Source organism: Benincasa hispida, chromosome 5 (assembly GCF_027475165.1).
Source record: "Benincasa hispida cultivar pf3 chromosome 5, pf3_genome.v1.1, whole genome shotgun sequence".
Lineage (NCBI taxonomy): Eukaryota > Viridiplantae > Streptophyta > Magnoliopsida > Cucurbitales > Cucurbitaceae > Benincasa > Benincasa hispida.
The window spans coordinates 55,447,310-55,466,881 of record NC_143482.1 but is presented as its reverse complement, the minus strand read 5'-3'; the positions used below and the strand labels follow the sequence as shown (position 1 = coordinate 55,466,881).

At 36.5% G+C, this 19,572-nt stretch overlaps 2 protein-coding genes and 1 long non-coding RNA gene across 7 annotated transcripts; 1 reads left to right on the top strand and 2 right to left on the bottom strand.

Annotated features, from left to right (window-relative positions):
* The first annotated feature begins 1,226 nt into the window (after nucleotides 1-1,226).
* LOC120077919 (uncharacterized) lies at nucleotides 1,227-1,910 on the top strand. The gene has a single exon (XM_039032024.2). The coding sequence runs from the start codon at nucleotides 1,385-1,387 to the stop codon at nucleotides 1,796-1,798; it is 414 nt and encodes a 137-aa protein (XP_038887952.2). The 5' UTR covers nucleotides 1,227-1,384; the 3' UTR covers nucleotides 1,799-1,910.
* Nucleotides 1,353-13,097, bottom strand: LOC120077918 (transcription initiation factor TFIID subunit 6-like). Of its 3 annotated transcripts, none has more exons than XM_090313858.1 (14): nucleotides 12,848-13,030; nucleotides 12,402-12,579; nucleotides 12,105-12,316; nucleotides 11,872-11,958; nucleotides 11,156-11,257; nucleotides 10,971-11,079; nucleotides 10,280-10,380; nucleotides 10,058-10,195; nucleotides 9,866-9,961; nucleotides 8,827-8,951; nucleotides 3,846-3,978; nucleotides 3,035-3,160; nucleotides 2,819-2,933; nucleotides 1,353-2,399 (listed from the first exon to the last, which is right to left on the bottom strand). In XM_090313858.1, the coding sequence occupies exons 4-14, from the start codon at nucleotides 11,941-11,943 to the stop codon at nucleotides 2,026-2,028; spliced, it is 1,491 nt and encodes a 496-aa protein (XP_090169984.1). In that variant the 5' UTR covers nucleotides 11,944-11,958; nucleotides 12,105-12,316; nucleotides 12,402-12,579; nucleotides 12,848-13,030; the 3' UTR covers nucleotides 1,353-2,025. The 3 variants fall into 3 exon arrangements, with proteins under 3 accessions (XP_090169984.1, XP_090169985.1, XP_038887949.1); XM_090313859.1 differs by having other exon boundaries at nucleotides 12,105-12,219; XM_039032021.2 differs by lacking the exon at nucleotides 12,105-12,316 and having other exon boundaries at nucleotides 12,848-13,097.
* Nucleotides 13,098-16,097: 3,000 nt separating this feature from the next.
* LOC120078015 (uncharacterized) lies at nucleotides 16,098-18,355 on the bottom strand. Of its 3 annotated transcripts, none has more exons than XR_016529695.1 (3): nucleotides 17,794-18,355; nucleotides 17,535-17,589; nucleotides 16,098-16,332 (listed from the first exon to the last, which is right to left on the bottom strand). It is a non-coding gene; the product is annotated as an uncharacterized LOC120078015 (long non-coding RNA). The 3 variants fall into 3 exon arrangements; XR_016529696.1 differs by having other exon boundaries at nucleotides 17,677-18,315; XR_016529697.1 differs by having other exon boundaries at nucleotides 17,535-17,676; nucleotides 17,794-18,292.
* Between the last annotated feature and the right edge of the window lie 1,217 nt (nucleotides 18,356-19,572).

Here is a 19,572-nt window from a genome sequence, read left to right as displayed (position 1 = left end):
TAAGTCGAGTACGTGTCGAAGTGAAAGCCACTGGTTGTAAATTTTTATGATTTCTTTCTTTCTTTCTTTCTTTTTTCTATAGATATCGAGTCGAAAACGAGTCAAAGTGAAAGCCCCTAAAAGTAAATTCTCGTGATTTTTTATTTTTGTTATATTCTTATTTTTCAGCTATTTTCTACTTATTCCTACGGTAAAACGAAGAGATTTTTCTCCCACATCTTAGTCATAATATTCCTTGCCCTAATTTTGTCAATAAAACATTTCAACAGCATATTTTCTCAAGTACTAATACAGTAACTAGTAAGGAATAAATTCATAACGTATTCAATTTAGAGTAACTTTCTACTTTATTCAAAAAAAAAAAAAGAAGAAAAGTTTAAATACTATTTTGGCCTTTGTATTTTTTGTTTTTATTCATTTTTGTCTCTCTACTTTTTAAATATTCGTTTTAATCTTTATACTTTCAACTTTAGTCTATTCTGGTCCCTATACTTTAAAAATGTTTATTTTGGTCATTGAACTTAATAAATAAAATTAAAAAAAACCATTTTTATCCTCTAAAAATGAAAATGAAGAAACCAAATGACAACTTTATAAAAGTACAATGACTAAAATAAACCAAAGTTAAAAGTATAATAACTAAAATAAACATCTTTAGATATAGGGACCAAAAGAATAAAAGTTAAAAGTATAAGAACCAAAATGAATAATTTGAAAGTATGAGGACAAAAATGAACCAAAACCAAACATATAGGAACTGAAATAGTATTTAAACTAAAAAAATAAAAAATAAATAAAAATAAAAACTTCTGTTTATTCTTAAAAAAATGAATTATATGTTTCTCCCTTTTTCAGCAATACTATCGTTAAAAATATGTTTAGAAGTGATTTTAATATCACTTTTGTCATCATGTTCAAAATTACTTCAAAATATATTTTTAATCCTCCAACATCAATTCTAATTATATCAAATTTACGTTTAAAAGTGAGAAATCAAATATTAAACTAATTTTTAAATGTTTAAATACATGTTTTAAAATAATTTTGAATATGACAAAAGTGATTTTAAGCATTTTAAAATTATTCTCAAACATGCAATAAAATTATGTCTTTGGGAACCAAACTATTAGACCTATTAGATTCTTAAGGCTCTATTTCACCGACCTCTCTTCGTGTTGACTATGATTCGTTATTAAAATGTGTTGTTTTAAACTCCATTCGAACATCCTTTTTCACATCCATTAAATCAAGATTTGCCCCAAGAACCTTGAACAGTGACAAAAACAAATGGCCACAAAGAGAAGTGAAGCCTCCTGAGACCTATTTATATGAAAACCTGACCCCATCCTTCTGCTCATTAGAACCCCAACTCAAAATAGGTAAAATGAGTGTGGAAATATTGGATAGTACCACCATTGTCAACTTTGTTGAAGATGAGGCAGCTTTTAATGCCTACATAAGAGACCGATTCGATCACCTCGACACTAACCATGATGGTCACCTTTCCTATAATGAGATGCTGGAGGAGTTGCAAAGCCTCAGGGTGTTTGAGACCGATTTCGGAAAGGATGAGAAGCTTGATCCAGAAGAGCTTTCTTCTGTCTATAGTTCTCTGTTTTTGCAGTTCGATCGTGACTCAGAAGGAACGGTTGATCTGGATGAATTTAAGACCGAGACTAAAAGGATGATGCTAGCTATGGCTAATGGGATTGGTTTCTTACCCGTTCAGATGGTGCTTGAAGAGGGCAGCTTCTTGATGAAGGCTGTTGAGCGTGAAACTGCAATAATGGCCGCTTAAGTAAAGTTACCTTTAACTGGCTGTATTTGTAAGTTCAAGAAACAATTCAGAAGAGTGAGGTTTTTGTTAACTGAAATAAGATATGTTGTTTTTCTTTGTCAGTGCATAAAAATTTCCTCTAGATTCAAAAGAATAGTAGCCATTAACTTATGTATAATTCTACGGTTCCCGTATTTTCTACTTGAAAATGGATGATAGTTATTATAAGAACAGGGACAATTTAGTTATTATAAGAACAGGGACAATTCAGGAGCAGGAATGAAGCAGAACATACTTTCACCAAACAAATCTAACATAGATGTTAACAACTTTCCAGAATTAAGATCCTCCTTCCAAACTTGAGATAGGATGGCTGATCTTTTAAGAATTTGATCATCATGCTTGCCCTTTCTACTAGTGCCGCCTGACATGATTTCATTTTGCATCTGTCGAAAAGATGTAGAAGAAACCAGATTGGAATTGCTAGAGGCAGCCGGAACGACTGTTCCTTCCATGTGCAATGCCGATGACTTTGTTAGAATGACACCCATTGGGCCATCAGTTACCATCTTCTTGAGGGGAGGCTGCCCTTCTAAGTAGTCTGCATTTGCCTTGCGTTTGTCTAATATTTTATACATGCGTCAAAAAAAAGATGAGTTTTAGCACGTCAACTTCAAGGAAAATACAAACTTCCATCAAGAACTATAAGATTCCAAAACTTTTTGGAGTTGAGGGATTTAGTAATTTACAAAGAGAATATGTCAGCATGCAACAATTAGGACATATCAAATATTTACATTTTAGAACAGCAGGCTCGCTATTCATATAATTCACGACATACTAATGGGGACGTTTCTGTATGCCAAATATTTACATTTGCTATTCATTACATAAAACTCAGAACCAGAAATTCAATAGAGAAGGAGCCAAAAATCTTCGTCATTCAAGGAATAAAAATTTCCAGCTTGGAGAAAAGCAAACAAAACTTGATAGACTTTTGTATCTCAGTTGTTCGATTCAAAGAAAGTTACAAGATCTTACTTGGGAATGCGGTGGTAATAACTCTTGCATTTGTCTGCAAAACAGAACTTGCAGGCATACTAGGCAAAGGAGGAAAAATCTTGACACGTTCATATATGCATTGACCGACCGCTCGCTGTAAAACATTTTATGTCATTACAAGATTACATCAGCTTCTACAGAATATTCTGGTAAGAAACTAAGAAAGTTATACAAGATCCTAACAGAAGAACTCACTAGCAAGGCTCCATAAACGCGCCAGGCTTCATATCTCTTCATCTCATTCTTTTGATTTGCAAGAAACATCTCAGTTTCCAGAAGTCCCAGATATGGCTCGAGATTTGGTAGTATAAGGAGATGAACCTATTAAATATTAATACTATAAACTGAGACCCTGCATGGATTACTGAAACATACCAATGACAAATTAACTATGAAGTCAAAAGACCTTTTCACTTTTCATATTTTTACTAATTGCACTTGAAAGATGAGTGAACATCATTATCTTACTTCAGAACATTTCTTTTCAAAGTAACGGAATGAATATAAAGGTCAAAGGCTTTTCTGGTATACAGTTCTATATAGTCGTGAGAAACTAAAGGGTGTTTTAATTTTTTTTTTCTTTTTTAAAAAAAAAGTCTGCAGGCCAACAGATCAGATTCTCTTATAGTGTTGGTGAGAAAAAAAGAAATATCAAGCTAGATATTTTGAGTTTGATGATATCAAGCTTGAAATGAGGTTAGAAAACCAAACGTTTGGCTGGGAACAAGAAGGATGAATTCATCAAGTTACAAATTCAAATGTGATAAAATCAGCACACCAATCTTAATCATCTTTTAAGTTCAACCTGATTTGGCTTGTTCATCTCAAATAACAAACAGAGGCAAACTATAAACTTAATCACTTCCCTTTTCTCTCATAGAATTGCTTTGCATACTTTTGAGACAAACACGTTAGTTTATTTCCAGGCAGTCATGTTTTCTTTTTCGTCCTTCTCCAACATCCAACCCTCTAGTCTAATTAAAGAAGCATGCAAGAAAAAGCATACCACATTCATCCCTAAGGCTGCTAATCCTTGAATTGCACCATAATGTTGAGTCAGAGACCGCTTTGGGTCTAAAAATGCATTGAGAAGAGTTTTTGTGAGCTTTGTCTGCAGAGTGTTGTAAACATGACCAAACCTGCAACATTGAAACTGCAACCTTGCCAAAATGATCTAAGAGCAAAACATCTTGGAAGGAATATTACAGACAACAAAGAATTATACCATGCTCTGAAGAACGGTGTTTAAGTAGTATGTTTATTAGTAGTATAATTTTAAGATAAAAAACCTAATCCCACTGACAATAGATGGAAAAATACAAAAGAGCATACAGAAAGATAACCCAATAAAAGGGGACATCAAACCCCAAACTAGCTATAAATAAAGGGTCCAATCTAAAAGCAAAAGGCCTAAAGGATGATTACAAAAAGCGCAAGTAACAGATGCCCAAAGAGAGATCCTTCAACCCCTCAAAAACACTCCAAATCCTCTCTAGCCATATTCCCCAAACTTAGCATAAAAAGCACAATGCCACAATCAAACCTCACAAAAGGGGAATGGAAGAGGCCTTCCTCCATCATACCTTAATAAGCTCCCACTAAGTGTTAGAGAAACCTATTGTCTGCAGAGTGTTGTAAAGTAATATTCATATAGAATGTGGTGTTTTAAAATGCCCAAGACACACTAAGGTATAATGGCCCTCTAGAGCCTAGGTGCAAGGCGCACAAAAAGGCGCGGGCTTTTTTTCTTGAGGCGCACTATATATATATATATATATACTATATACATGTTTATTTACACAACAAAAAACATAGATGGATAGAAATGTGACTTAAAGAAGAATATACCAAAAAAAAGAGAGAGAGAGATAGATAAGATTTAAATATTAGTCATTGACTCATTGTCATTCAACACCAAGTTAAGTGAAACGACACAAAAACAATCAAGTAGACCAATAAGATTTGATTTTTTGTGTAGCCGTCAATCGTACGTAGGTAGTATAATGATGTCAATTAGGTTTAAAAAATTATAAATATATATATATATATTATATTAAAATGCTATTTAAGTAATATTAAAAAAAAAAAGTCATAGGCGTGCCTAAATGCGCCTCATCACTTCATGGAAGGCACCGGAAGGCGCGCGCGCCTTTCGTCGTGCCTCACCTCCAGCGTTGCGCCTTGCGCCTTGCGTCTAGGTGCGCGCCCGGTGTCACGGTCATGCTTGTCCAGGACGTGTTGCCCATGGCCGCATGTCCGCCTCCACCTCTATTTACTATGCTTTCATTCTATGTATTTTCTTTTGCTAGGTAGTTTTATATGTACTTTTCTTAGTGAGTGACCGCTCACCCATTTCCATATGCAAGGGTGACGGATGTTTGTTCATAATGCACTATATGGGGATAAGACTAACCGTTACTTCCTCATACCCAGAGTAGTATGTTATAAAGCTGTTATTGTTGCTTATTGCTTTCTAGCCTACAATAATCTTTCTCTTCTCTATTCTTACATTCAAACGGTTTGCGAAAACTTTTTCTCCAAATCCGTTTTCTAAAACCGTTTTCTCTAAAACGGGGGTAGAGGTTGCGAGAAGTACTCGGTGTGCCATCGGCATTCCGTATTCGAATTGACTGACTTGTTTGTGAGCAGAAACAAGTGTCGCACAATCGCTAAGTGAAGCTTTTGAAAGCGCAACTGTGATAGATTGTATCAGAGCCAAGTCGACTCGTGGAATTGAGAAGCTTTGATCATGTCTGCTACGAAGCAATTGGGCAAGTCCCAAGTTGACCGATTGGTCAAGAATGAAAAGAAAATTCTCTATTTAATAGAAGTCCCTAATCAAGTTCGGTTCCTAGAGACTCGGTTACAGGAAGTCACTGACCAGGCCGATGAAATTGATGCGGTGGCTAGCCGCTTAGACGGGATGCCCGTCAAGGAATTGTTGACAAGGGTTGAGACCCTAGAGGCAAAAGCTACAATGAGTGGGCCTCTCGAGCGTAGGGATGGTTTGTTGGGTTTTGTTGCCCCGGTAGAAGAGCATGTCAAAGAACTAAACAGCTCGCAGAGAGCGATCATCCAGATGGCGACTGAATTGTCCAAAGACTTTTGAGCCACCATTGATGTCATCTGGGCAAAGATTGCGGACATTAGTGCAAAAGTTAACCTCACCATGAGAGCGGTGAGAAATCAAGCCTCAGTCGGGGGTGCAGCCCAATTCAACAGGGTAAAAGTAACCGAGCCTAAGCCCTTTTGTGGGACTCGCGACGCAAGAGCGCTAGAAAATTTTATCTTTGACATGGAACAGTACTTCAGGGCTACGAACACATCGACTGAAGAGTCGAAGATCACCCTAGCAACGATGAACCTAGCAGAGGATGCCAAGTTATGGTGGAGGTCCCGTTGCATGGACGTCCAAGAAGGTCAATGCACCATCGACACATGGGAGAGACTGAAACAAGAGTTACATTCTCAGTTCTTCCTCGAAAATGTTGAGATTTTGGCAAGACGCAAGCTATAGGAATTGAATCATACTAGTACTATTAGGGACTACGTGAAACAATTTGCTGGATTGATGTTGGACATAAGAGATATGTCCGAAAAAGACAGTTTTCTGTTTTGTCGAAAGCCTGAAACCGTGGGCAAAAACAAAACTGTATGAGTAGAGAATACAGGATCTCCCAACTGCATACGTAGCGGCCGAACGTTTGTTTGACTTGATTGATGAATCCCAAGAGATAGGCAACACTCGAGGTCCCTTAATCTGGAGAAAGAGCAACGGTTCGAGCCCATTGAGAAACAGTGGGGGAGTAAAGACACTAGTGAGGATAGTAAACCCCCTCGGCAGACGACTGGAAATACGTGACAAGGGCAGAATCAGAAGAATTTTTATCGGTCCTTATCCTGATATATATGCACGGGACAGCACAAGATGAGCGAATGTCCAGAACGAGCAGCCTTTAATGCTTTCCAAGCCTTATTAGCTTCGGACTGGAAAGGCAAAGCTGTTCAGGTAGAGGACAAGAATGTACAAGCAGAGGAAGATAGAACCCCACAAGTTGGGGCCCTGAGATTTTTAGCTGTCCTCCAGAAGAATGTAGGAGAAGCAAAGGGTTCCCCAGGAGGCGGACTGATGTATGTTGATGCATGGGTCAACCATAGATCGGCCAAAAGTACCATGGTTGATTCGGGAGCCACCCATAATTTTATGTCCAAAACAGAAGCCAGACGACTGAATCTCCGTTGGGAAGGAGGCGCTGGTAAAATGAAAGTAGTGAACTCTGAGGCCTTGCTGATTATAGGAATGGCAAAGAGAACAGTTGTAAAGTTGGGGGATTGGAGTGGCCCTGCCGATTTCGTGATCATCAAGATGGATGACTTTGACGTGGTGTTGGGAATGGAGTTCTTGCTTAAGCACAAGGTAATACCGATACCCTCACCAAGTGTTTAGTGATCACAGGATCTATGCCCACCATTGTGCATGCCGAGATCAAACGGCTGAATGGGATAAGGATGATCTCGGCCCTCCAGTTATTGAAGGACTTTACCCACGAGTCAGTCGAAACCGAAAAAGAGAGGGCCCCCCAAGACACTCTGCGTGTCTTGGAACAGTGTCGTGTTGTTGAGTCGAACAGTTTACACAAGTCCTCGACTCCAAAAAGGAGGAGAAGGAGAGGAAGGAAGCCCAGACACCGAGAGTTCCTACCGAGAGACTGGGTTCAAGTAAATTTGTGCCTGGGACAGTTTCAAAGTCAAAGGCAAAGAGAACATCACCTCATGAGTAGCTTCAGAGGACCGGTGGAAGTCATCGAAAGGGTTGAGAAAACCTCTTATCGGGTCCAGTTACCATCATGGATGGAGATTCATCCTGTCATCCACGTTAGTAGACTAAAACCCTATCATCCCAACCATGCCAAGGAGGGATGTAGGGTGGTGACCCGTTTGCATGTCACGACGAAGAGAATGGCAGGAGAAGAAGCCCATGAGAGACTTGCTGGAAGAAGCAACAGAGCTGAAAGACCAAGGACCAAGCTGGGAAGAGTTTCTGGAGAAGAGGAGAAGCCTCCAAGATAGAGAAGTTCGTTGTGAGCACGTGGAAGGCCTCAAAGGCAACTGCTCAATAGTGTGTTGAGTTCGTGCAGAGTCGGTTGACGGGGACGTCAACCAATTGAGTGGGAGAGAATGTCACAGTCATGCTTGTCCAGGGCGTGTTGCCCATGGCCGCATGTCTACCTCCACTTCTATTTACTATGCTTTCATTCTATGTATTTCCTTTTGCTAGGTAGTTAGTTTTATATGTACTTTTCTTAGTAAGTGACCGCTCGCCCATTTCCATATGCAAAGGTGGCAGATGTGTTTTTGTTCACTTCATAATGCACTATATGGGGATAAGACTAACCGCCACTTCCTCATACCCGGAGTAGTATGTTATAAAGCTGCTGTTGTTGCTTACTGCTTTCTGGCCTACTACAATCTTTCTCTTCTCTATTCTTAAATTCAAACTGTTTGCGAAAACCTTTTCTCCAAACCCGTTTTCTAAAACCGTTTTCTCTAAAACAAGGTTGGAGGTTGCAAGAGGCACCCGGTGTGCCATCCGCATTCCGTATTCGAATTGGCTGACTTGTTTGTGAGCGGAAACAAGTGCCGCACAATCGCTAAGTGAAGCTTTTGAAAGTGTGACTGTGACACCCGACCGCGCCTTTTAAAACACTGATCTGCTGTATACATACAGCCGAACTATTTAATTTAAAGAGGAGATTGAAATGAAGAATTGCAAATACTGCAAGTGATTGATAAGAAGCAAACCAATAGAATAGATAATTACATTTTTTTTTAAATGAAAAATTTAGAATATATAACTAATTCAAGTTGATATTCCATGTACGGCATGCAGTTCTATAACCATGTAAAAAGTTGGCTCTAATTGCTTATGGCCATAGTCAAAACTGATGAGCATTTGATTAAACAGAACCTGACAAAATAAATCTCACCTTTTACATATTAAAGCAACCACTTTTGCTGCGAAGTCTCTTAGCTCCCAGTGGTTATCTGTAAACCTATTCCCTAACCTTTTTGCAACAAGGCAGGTCACAACAGATGGCATCATTTGGTGTAGCTGACAAGAAAATATGCCTGTCTCAGAGACAGAATGAATACCTTCCACACAAAGCACCAAGCAAAACCATATATATTATCCTTTTTGTTGACTTCAAGCATGGTTGGCTCACAATGTAAGAATAGAATGCAAACTAAATATCCTTTGAACAAGTTCAAGAATGATCAGAAGCCTAAGTTGGTATTTGATAGAGAAAATAGGAGGAAAATTATTCACAATGCCAAATATTTGACATTGGGAACACTTATCAGCTTATTCTAGTGATCAACTTGAAATATTATCTTCACGTGAAATGTTAGATGCAGGCAAATAATAAGTCCAGCTTTTTCTTTTCTCAAACACGAAAGAAGCTTTTCATTGATATGAGAGAAGTAGAGGGAGGAAATTAAAAATAATAATAAATAATTAAAAATAAATAAATAAACAAATAAAAATAATAAAAATAATAAAACAATAATACTATATATAAAAGCTAAAGACACTCCCCAAAGAACCTTGCAGAAAAACCCGTTTTACTTTGAATTTATCACAAAAGGAGTATAATTGTTATGTCCTGCTCATGAAATAATCCCTCGAACTTTCAGGATCCATAAATGAACTTATAAATATGAATTCCTTCTTAGCATCTCTATAATGCAGACAAGTCACATATGCATCTCCGTCTCAACCAATTATCTAAAATTGAATGAGTTCTATTCTACTTCATATTCTAATATCAACTACTCTGAGCTAAAGCCCAGAATCATGGAAGACAAGGCAGCCCAAGATGATGATAGTAATCTGGCTGCTATAGAACATCAACGAGTTGTCCCCAGTTCAGAATACTACTGGAATTAGACATTCATGAATCTCAACTCAACCTTCAGAAAAAGAAGCTTATACATCATAAAACAGATCTGTTGAATTCAACTCACATAAGGTTCTATGTGGATGTGAGGATTCTGAAGAAGACTCCAAACGACACGCATTAAAGCAAAAAGAAGGGAATAATCACCCAGTCCACGAGCAACCTGATATAATTGGAGAATCAACAACAGTAAATTTTAATAAAAGATCTTAAGAACTTCTCATACAATCTCTAGATCTTGTATGCTCAAACTTTATACCTCATCAGCTATATAGCACGTAAAATAAGGAACCAATGGATGAAGTCCTGAGTCCGTAGCTAAACTAACTAATGCCTTCTTAAAAAGGTCTGTATTGGACCTACTAACAACAAGCTCCGTGATTTTGTCAAAATAAAGCTGCAAATAATGTAATGAAAACATGTAGGTTAGATATCAATTAAACTTTAATAGAACAATATAAGCAAATAAGAAGTCATTTACCTGAAGCTCCTTGGACAGTATATGCTTAACTGGTAATTTGATGTCAACTGGAAGTTCATCCTTTTGTTCACTACTTCTGACATCAGAAGGTGGTAAAATTACTGTAGAAAGGAAAGATACAATATAGAGGTTACTAAATAACTTGGGTTGCAACAACTGCGGGAAAAATACAGAAAGATTACATCCAATTCTTTCTTCCTGTTGGAAATATTAAAACAAATCTAAACATTGGAGGCTTTGACCATTAGCAGTATCCTTCATAACCAACAAAACAAAAAGTCTTGCACGGTTGCACAAAGATCACACAAGTGATACAGCATTTGCAGAAAATGTCTTAAGATCATAAAACCTCAAGTCAATTCTTAGAGCAACAAACTTATATGGTTATATTTGAACTTGGACCTTACAAAGTTGTAATAAATGAAGCAAAACTAAACATACATCTCCCCTCTTTTCCTTTTGCCACTTCATTTCAATAACTACAGTTGGTTTTCATTCAGGCCCTTAAACACTCATCACTCATAATGAAATGTTTCTTCTTCAAAACCAAAAAACACAAAAATATCTGCTACATGCTAGCAAATTCAGTGCTGCAAGCGAAATTGTCATTTATATTTTTGGGTATCAGAATAAATATCTGTCTGTCTTGAGAGTTACAACAATCGACATTTTAGTCAGATTTGAGACAAACCTTCTACAGGAGCATTTTCTGGTATTGCAGGCTGTACACCTTCGATTGCTAGCCAATGGCAAAAAACTGCTGTATCAAGAGGAGCTTTTGGCAACGGGGCATCAATAACCTATAGTAAAACAAAAATTTGCATTCAATGAACATTGGCCTAAATGGGACATGTTGAATGGCGAAATTTTTCTTACGTCTTTAAATTCCAGATCCTTGTCCTCAAGGTAAAACAGATCCCTATGTCCCATGGCTCTTTTAAATCGCAAGGGCCCTCCCGAGGCAAAGCCATATATTGGCTGGCACATTAACATCAAAAAGGAGAGTGAATCATTAATAGAAAATGATAAAAGAAAAACAGGGTATGTGGGGTTGCTCCACCAGGATCTTTAAAGGCATAAAAATCATACATCTAAATATCTGATGATTTAACACATCATAGAAGATAAACTTTACAAATATTTTTAATATTATGGAAGCGTTCAAGATATACCAACAAATCAAGAATAAATTCCTTTCTTATCTAGTAAATCAAACACGCCAAAGTTTGTCCTTAGGGACCAGTTTATTGTTCTCGAGGAGTGCTCACCAATTCAAGGATATTTCAAGTGAATCCAATCATTATGATAGCCAATGTCAATATGACATACTAGGTATCAAAGACAGGACATGATCGACAGACAGATATCCCGATAATCTCACCCCAGTTTAAATCACCTACATAATGAAACTTATGGCTTAAATGGTGCATCACTTGTCAGAATTGACAAAGACAGACCATTACATCACTCCAAGTCCTAAATCAAGATAGAAGAAATAAAAGAATATATGCATATATAGAAGAACTACCATCAAAGGCATATGGATTTAAAACACGCAATATGGAAGCCATATGCAGTAGCATTGTACTTACCTCTACATTTCTCAGGTTTAGTGCACCATCAACATCATCTGCTGTCAACGTAGTTCTCTTGGAGTGACGCATGCATTTGATGGCCTCCTAAATTTGAAGTAAGAAAAATATTTAGCTCCTCCATCATTTATCATTCTACAAGCCACACTATATTTATAAGTTTTTGAATATCATAAGATAGCAACACTAGAACAAAGATGCATGACCTCTTATTCAGTTTAGCCACACATTACCTAGACCAGCACTGGATTCATGAATGCCAACATCCAACCGTTTCAAAGACTAGTCACCTAATTCTTCTCTTTGATATAAGGCAGGTAAACCCCGATTTTTATGAACTCAAAATCCCTGTTAAGCAACGCCTAAATTACACTTCATTGACATTCATATCTCCACAGTTGCAGCCCACTTCGGATTGGCACTTGAAACCAACATTTTGTTTCCCCTCCTTGATCGAAACAAATAAAACCTAAAAATAGTCTGCTTATGCCGAACATAAACTTTAGTTTAAGCATAAACAAGAAAATTACCTGCATGATCTCCCGCAAACGATATTCCACATCAGGAGCAACTGCCAATGCAACATCTGGAGATAAGTTATTGATCCCAACACATTGCGCAATGACCTCAATGTTTTCTTTGGGTACAATACTCATTTTGTTTCTTCAAGATCTCATGTACTGAGCGCCCAAGTAAACCACATACGTCCTACGATGTAAAACCCCCATTAATCAAAACCTCCGTAAAAGTAGATAATATTCACAATAGAAGAAGGGGGAAAATCCTGTTAAGCTTAAGGTTAACCACTCCAGCTTAGACAGCATTTGGAGACAAATTACACAGACCTAAGAAAGTAGTAATTGTGAAAATGAAGAAATGGCTTCCCCAAATTTGTTCCACAATTGATAAACAGAACTAAGCCACGGAAATTGAATCTAGGATCAAGAAGCAAGATTTTCAAGAGCAAAGAGCTTACGAGTTACGATTACGATGATGAGTGGCACTGCAAGAGACTAAGCGGAGGAGAAATTTTGAAGCTTTGGCAATTTATATGAGAAAATCCGCAGGATGGACGATCCGAGTTTTTTCGCGGTGGACTTTGAACATAATATGGAAGGAAGAGAAACCGGATGAAGCGGGTAACCTAACCTCCGAATCCGAATTCGGATTTTGGACAAATTTCAGCAATATACTCAGTTTTAAAAAATAATTACAAATGGAAAAATACTTACCTGCATCCTAGATAATACATATTTCTATACGTCACACCAAATTGTTCAATCATAATTTGTTATGGGATAACTTTTATTTTTTAAAATATTTTAATATTTTTTTATGCAAGTGGTGGGAAGGGATGTACAAAAATGAGTACACTATGGGATGCACCCAAGTATTACTCTTACAAATTTAGAGTTGTTTTTAAAATATTGGAATTACTCGAGGGTCGTGTGTTCGAGGGAAGAGTTGGACAGTACATTGATTATTTTGTGAAGTTTGTGGAATCTCATAAACATAGTTTGTTTTGGAGGCTATAAATTTAAAGAAAAAGGTAGAGATATCGGTCTGTTGGAAGTTAAGCGCTAATGAAGGACTTACATGCAATTGAATGTGAGTGGTTTGGTAGCAATCCTTTCATTGAAGTTGGGTCTAATGTGCTAGAGATTGTTCAACTCCTCAATAGAGAGGTTATTTCTTTAGCTGAGATTGGGATCCTCATTGAAAATATTCTTTCTGTTGGAAACACTATTAATATTGTTCATTTTTGCCACATCCCTCGAAATGTGAGCAAAATTGCTCATTCCATTGCTATCTTGGCCTCCTTTCAAGGGTGTTCTTTGATCTAGAAAGAAATTTTTCCATGTATACACGATCTTGTGTTCTTCACCTGGTACCTTAGGTGGCATATCTTTGCATCATTTGTGCTCATATATATCGTGTCATGTCAAGTAACATGATTTCGTTATTCACATCTAACAGGTGTGGATTGAATATTGATAAAGAAAAATGTGCTCTATTTCCTACAAATTTTCTTAATTAAGCCCAAGTATAAACTTGATGAAGGTGTCTTGGTGAGAACCAAGGTCGAACTTAGGGACTTTGTACTGAAAATAAATGTTGAACTTAAAAGATTGAAATGGGCATAGACATAGGTTGATCTGATGAATGTGATGATAAATTTTTATACACTAAATTGATGAATTAATTACAAGTTATGGTGAGAATGGATGAAGGTGAATGACAAAAATGTAGGTGGAGATGTGATGCGTTGAATGTGAGTGTGTGATGGTGATGCATTGAATGAAGGAAATAGTAATGGTGGTGACAGAAATGCAACACAAATGAAGTCGTGTGTGTTAAAGAGGTTGAAAATCAGTTGATGAAGTAGGGTTGAGAAGGTTCACTAACATTTATTTTAAGTAATGCATAAGTATCCATTCATGTTGCATAAGTATCCTAACTTATAAAATGATGGACTCAACCCTTAGTGTTTCAAGCCACATCTATGCTATCTCTAGGATGCATGCTTAAGTTTATTTCGACAAAAGATAGTTAACTTTATCTCTAAAACTTTTTTCTTTTATTGTTTAAGAGTTCCATAGCCACTTGCTCTCTTGAGTAGTTACCTATTTCTACTTAAATCAATTTGTCAGATGGATTCAAAGAATAGGTTAAGCACATATCAAACAAGATGAATTTCAACTTATACAAAATTTATGAGGATGCTAGTTCATTCTTCCCAACCCATTAAGAAATTAGTTGCTCATGAAGGAGAGAAATGAAAACATGGATGGATGAGAAATGAAGGAAATCATGCTTATATTAAGAATAAAGAGCTTTTTAATCTAAAAAATCTCAATACAAGTTCAAAGTAAAAAGAAAAATAGAGTAAAATGTAGAATTAAAGGCATCAAGTCGTCGTTTGTAATGTCTTGCTCCTTTCCTCTAATGGTGGTTGCTTCACCACGGTGATGATGGAGGTTGGTGGTTCTCTCTTCCTTATCAAAGAAGAAAACTGAGCTTTCACTCATAATTCTTCAAAGAAAAGCTCGAGAGGTTGAAGACAATGTATGAGAGAATTGGGCAGAGCTTTGGTTAATCTTTAGACAAAAAGTCCAACGTTTGAATTGAAGATCAATGGGCTATTTATAGGTGTGAAATGGAAGGTTCTTAGCTTCTTTCTAATGATTATATGACACCTTTGCATTTAATTTCATGTCCCTGCTATGTCGACTTCGTCATGTCACTGATTTTTTTATTCTACTGCGACTGTGTCAAATCAACTACCAACTTGCATCTTGATTAGACTTCCACCACACATGCATCTATCGTTTTTTGTTTGTTGGGTTTTATGCCCTAAAACTCGTAGATAGTAAATGTAATTAATTTATCTTCATCAATAAAGAGTTATCGATGTTATTGATTGTGTTGTATTTTACATCTTAATAATCTTAAATCCAATAAACTAACATCCTAGGTTGTCTTATGAGTCTTGAATTATATGTGGAGACATATAAAGATCAATGTGCAAGATACAATCTAAAGGGTCTATATTATAGGGATAAAGTTGGGTACATAATCCTAGTGACACTATGGATACGACCCACTTTGTATTTAATACAAACGCAATGATTTACCACATTCGTGTAAGTGACATGGGAGTGAAAGTATCCTATGCAATGAGTTTACATAAGATCGAACCACAAAATAGTAACCACTAAATGTAACATTGTTGACTAGTTAGGTTTCTATTTCAATAGGATGACTTAGTCTTAATCCTGAATGTATTATGAACTCCTGTTCACAAAGGATTATCCTTTGATTTGTATGGATGAGAGTCATCAGTGTGCTAACTCAATAAGTCTACTAATGGATTTCACTCCTTCCCAACTTTAGGGTAATGAGTATTCCCTTAAGTGGTGTCTCCGAGACTTGAACAAAAGGCTCTACCCTCTTGCTAGCTCGAGAAGAGGTAAACGATAATTTGACCTAGTTGTTGTTACGAATACCTGTGAATGACTAACTTGTTTTTATTGATCTATATTTATGGACACAAAAATATATCTGTAGTGAAAAGGGTGCAACTGCGATTCTTTAGTAGAGTGTACCCATAATTAACAAATTGTAACAACCCAACTCCCTAGGACTCGAGCTAGGTCGTTACTATACACATGCATGCATAGAATTTAAAATGATACATTTTTATAGCGAAATAAATGCTAAATAAATAAAGTCAAATAAAATATTTTCATTAAAACTTAATAAAAGTCAAATAACAAGGTACCCATAAATCATAATTAGAAATTTAATGAGTCTAGAAAACTGTAAAAGTTTTCAAACATGAAGACTGGAAGTGGAAAAACATGAAAGAAATCTAAACACCATGAGCGGAAGCATAAAACATGTCCCAGTGTCTCGATCACGGATTCCACTTGTCATTCGCCAGAGCGTCCCTACTCTTACCTGAAAGATAAACATGAGAAATGGTGAGTATAAAAATACTCAGTAAGTAACCCCATTACTGGGATCAGGCTAGACATCTATGCCCTCTAGATGTCTACCTCTAGTGGAACATATAAACTGCTTTAGTCCTCATGGGACACATACATACATGAAAAACTTATTTCTATCCTACTGTAGTTAAGTATGCCCACTACCTCTAGTAAGTCCCGTAGGACTCACAACCTTTGATGAATCCCAAAGGAAACAAAATTTCTTACGTACGCATGGTTATGCATACACCTCTTTCGTATACACATAACCCACTTAATGTGTACCTCTTCCATACACATGGTTACATATACACCTCTTTCGTATACACATAACTCACTGAATGTGTACCTCTTTCATACACCTAGTTAAGTATACACCTCTTTCGTATACACCTTACTCAGTGAGTATGTACCTCTTTCGTATACACCTTACTCAGTGAGTATGTACCTCTTTCGTACACCTGGTTTTGTATACACTTCTTTCGTATACACACATAACCCACTGAGTATACACCTCTTTTGTATACACATAACCCACTGAGCCTGCACCTCTTATGTACACCCCAATAACATTTCTTTCCTGTACTAACGCCCTTGGATGTGCATCACTTTCATGCAGTCACATAGTTTGGAAAGGAAAAGAAATTGCATCTAACTTCATATTACACATAACATTCACATAATCATGGATCCTCTAAAATCTCCTGATCAAGGTCATGTTAATTAACCTCAACATGTAATTAATCTAGTATTAATGGATCCACTCTAGTACATCACTTTCATGTACTAACTCATGTAAACAATCAAACATGTGAAATTCCATAATACATCATATAGCTTACACACTTTCATAATAAATCACATAAATAAACACATCAACAAAATGTGCCAACTTTCACCTAACTTTAAAGACATTCTCGTAGTAGTGTAGCTTAACTCATAATTTAGGGTCATACCAAATCGTACTTTTAATATATCTCATAAAATTCTAAATCATGCTCATACATTAACATACTTCAGACATATTATTACATGCTCATATATCTTTTCTAAAGAGTCCATTAAATTTCGGAACAATCAAAATCATCCTTGTGACTAGTCTTAAAATCCTCAAAAATAAATCGTAAATTTATCGCCCGGCACAAAGGCGGATCAAGTAGTAAAATTACTTACCTCAAACAATCTTGGAACAACTCCCAAAAGTTGAAGCTTAAACTGAACTCGCTCCCTGCAAACAAAGCAACGAAAACTTATCAATAGAGTCTTAATCTCACCGGACAGTTGGCTCTAACCAATCCAAATTCTGGAATCCAACCTGAAAATTTATGGATAAATCAGTTCTTGGCCAAAACTTAATTCAATAACAATGGCATTCCAAAATGACCTAAAACACCCAAAATAGAACTCTGATTGGCAAACAAATTCCACTTACAACAACTAATCACTAACAAAAAGAATCCAAGAACCCGGGGAAATCCGAGGCTGAGGTCGATCAGAACCACGACGCGGGTAGAAAACTGCTAGAACGACTGATTGGCTGCAGGAAAGTGCAATCTGACGCGTCTGGAAGTGACGATTGTCGGTGGGTTCGCGCGCGGCAAGCCTCGATCGTTGACGGTGGACAAACAGCAGGGCTCGACGAAGAACGACTGAATGAAGAACTTCGATCGATGGCGAGCGACTGGAAGCGGCTGAAGGCAACGACTGAAGCGGCAGCGTGAGGGTTGGATCCAGCAGTGCGACCGGTTGAAGGTGGACATGCAGTGCTTCGAGGTCGACGAACGGTGGTCGGTGTTGGCTGGGCAAAAACTGCGATGAACACGCGACGAAGGGTGGGGGCGGCTAGGGCAGATCGGGGGGAGGGGGGAAGAACTAAAAAAAAAGAAGGAAGAAAGAAAAGAAAATTTATTTTATTTAGTTTTATTTTATTTTATTAGAGCAAATCTTTTGATTTGATTTGATTTTATTCTATTTCATTTTATTCTTTCCTTCCCTACACAAATATATATATATATATATATATATATATATATATTTAAAACTCTTTCCTTTTCCTTTTAAAATTCAAATTTCAAAATTAACAAAATGTCCTCAAATTTTACGAAAATATAGAATTTGAATTAAAAAAACTCGAGATGTTACACGAATATTGATTAGTTTGGTTAATGAGTTTAGCCAGATCTCATATCCACCAGGTCTTCTTGTTAGCTCATTAAAGGATATTATTGAGGAAAGATTTGAATTGTTCAAATCAATTGAAAAAATTGTATATTAATGTGACTAATATATAATTAATTATGTGTGATCTATAATTCAAATTATGTTATAGAGAAATATTTGAATGAGATTCAAATATTTAATTCATATGAATTAGATTCATGAAGAATTAATTACTTATAATGTCAGAGAGGTGGAAGCATATAAACATGTGATGTATATAATTAATCAATTATTTATTTATTAAATTAAATTAAATTTAATATATGGTTATTTAATTAATGTGCCAATTAATTAAATAAAGGGTTATTTAGTTAATTAGCATCAAGGGTGAAAAAGGAAATACTAACCCTTCTCCATACAAATTCATCATATTAGCCCATTTAGGGCAAGCATTCATTTTTGTGCAAAAGTATACCCTAGCCTCTAAGACAATTCTTCTCTACACTCTCTCCACACTCTCTCTACCTTTTCCTCTTCCAAGTGTTGGAGACCACTCATCCAACTCTTGGAATCCTAAAAAATAACAAGGTTATTCTTATGGTGGTGTTAGTGATCATTGAAAAGACGTTCGTGCGAAGAAAAGAGGAATTTCGAGAAGTTTGGGAATCTACGAAAGTAAGAATCGTTCATCTCTTTTGCTTCTCCTTTATAATGCATGCTTATTATGAAGTTTATCCTCTTCTACTCTGTTTTAGTTTGCTGTATTTTGTTTCTCTAAAATCGAATTTTGAAATGTAAGGTGTTCTCACGCTTTTACTCGGGATCCGATCCCTACATCTTTATGTTTCAGCTCAACACATGAGTCTGCTTTTGCATGCAAGATGATGTTGATCTGATCTTTTTATGTGTCCAGTGGTTGCAACTTTTATTTCTTTGTTAACTTCAGTTTTTTTTTTTTTTTTCATTAAAATCATGTATTCAAAGATGTTAGATTTTATAATTTTAGGATATTAGGTTTTGTAAATGCTTGAATACAAAGTTAACTTATTTA

Bases quoted from the DNA above. Each gene is read 5' to 3' on its own strand.
- LOC120077919 (XM_039032024.2), top strand. From the start codon at position 1,385: ATGAGTGTGGAAATATTGGATAGTACCACCATTGTCAACTTTGTTGAA.
- LOC120077918 (XM_039032021.2), bottom strand. From the start codon at position 12,527: ATGAGTATTGTACCCAAAGAAAACATTGAGGTCATTGCGCAATGTGTT. The intron at 2,934-3,034 runs GTGAGTTCTTCT...AATGTTTTACAG, and splicing joins GCGTTTATGGAGCCTTGCTA to CGAGCGGTCGGTCAATGCAT. The intron at 2,400-2,818 runs GTAAGATCTTGT...ATAAAATATTAG, and splicing joins TATTACCACCGCATTCCCAA to ACAAACGCAAGGCAAATGCA.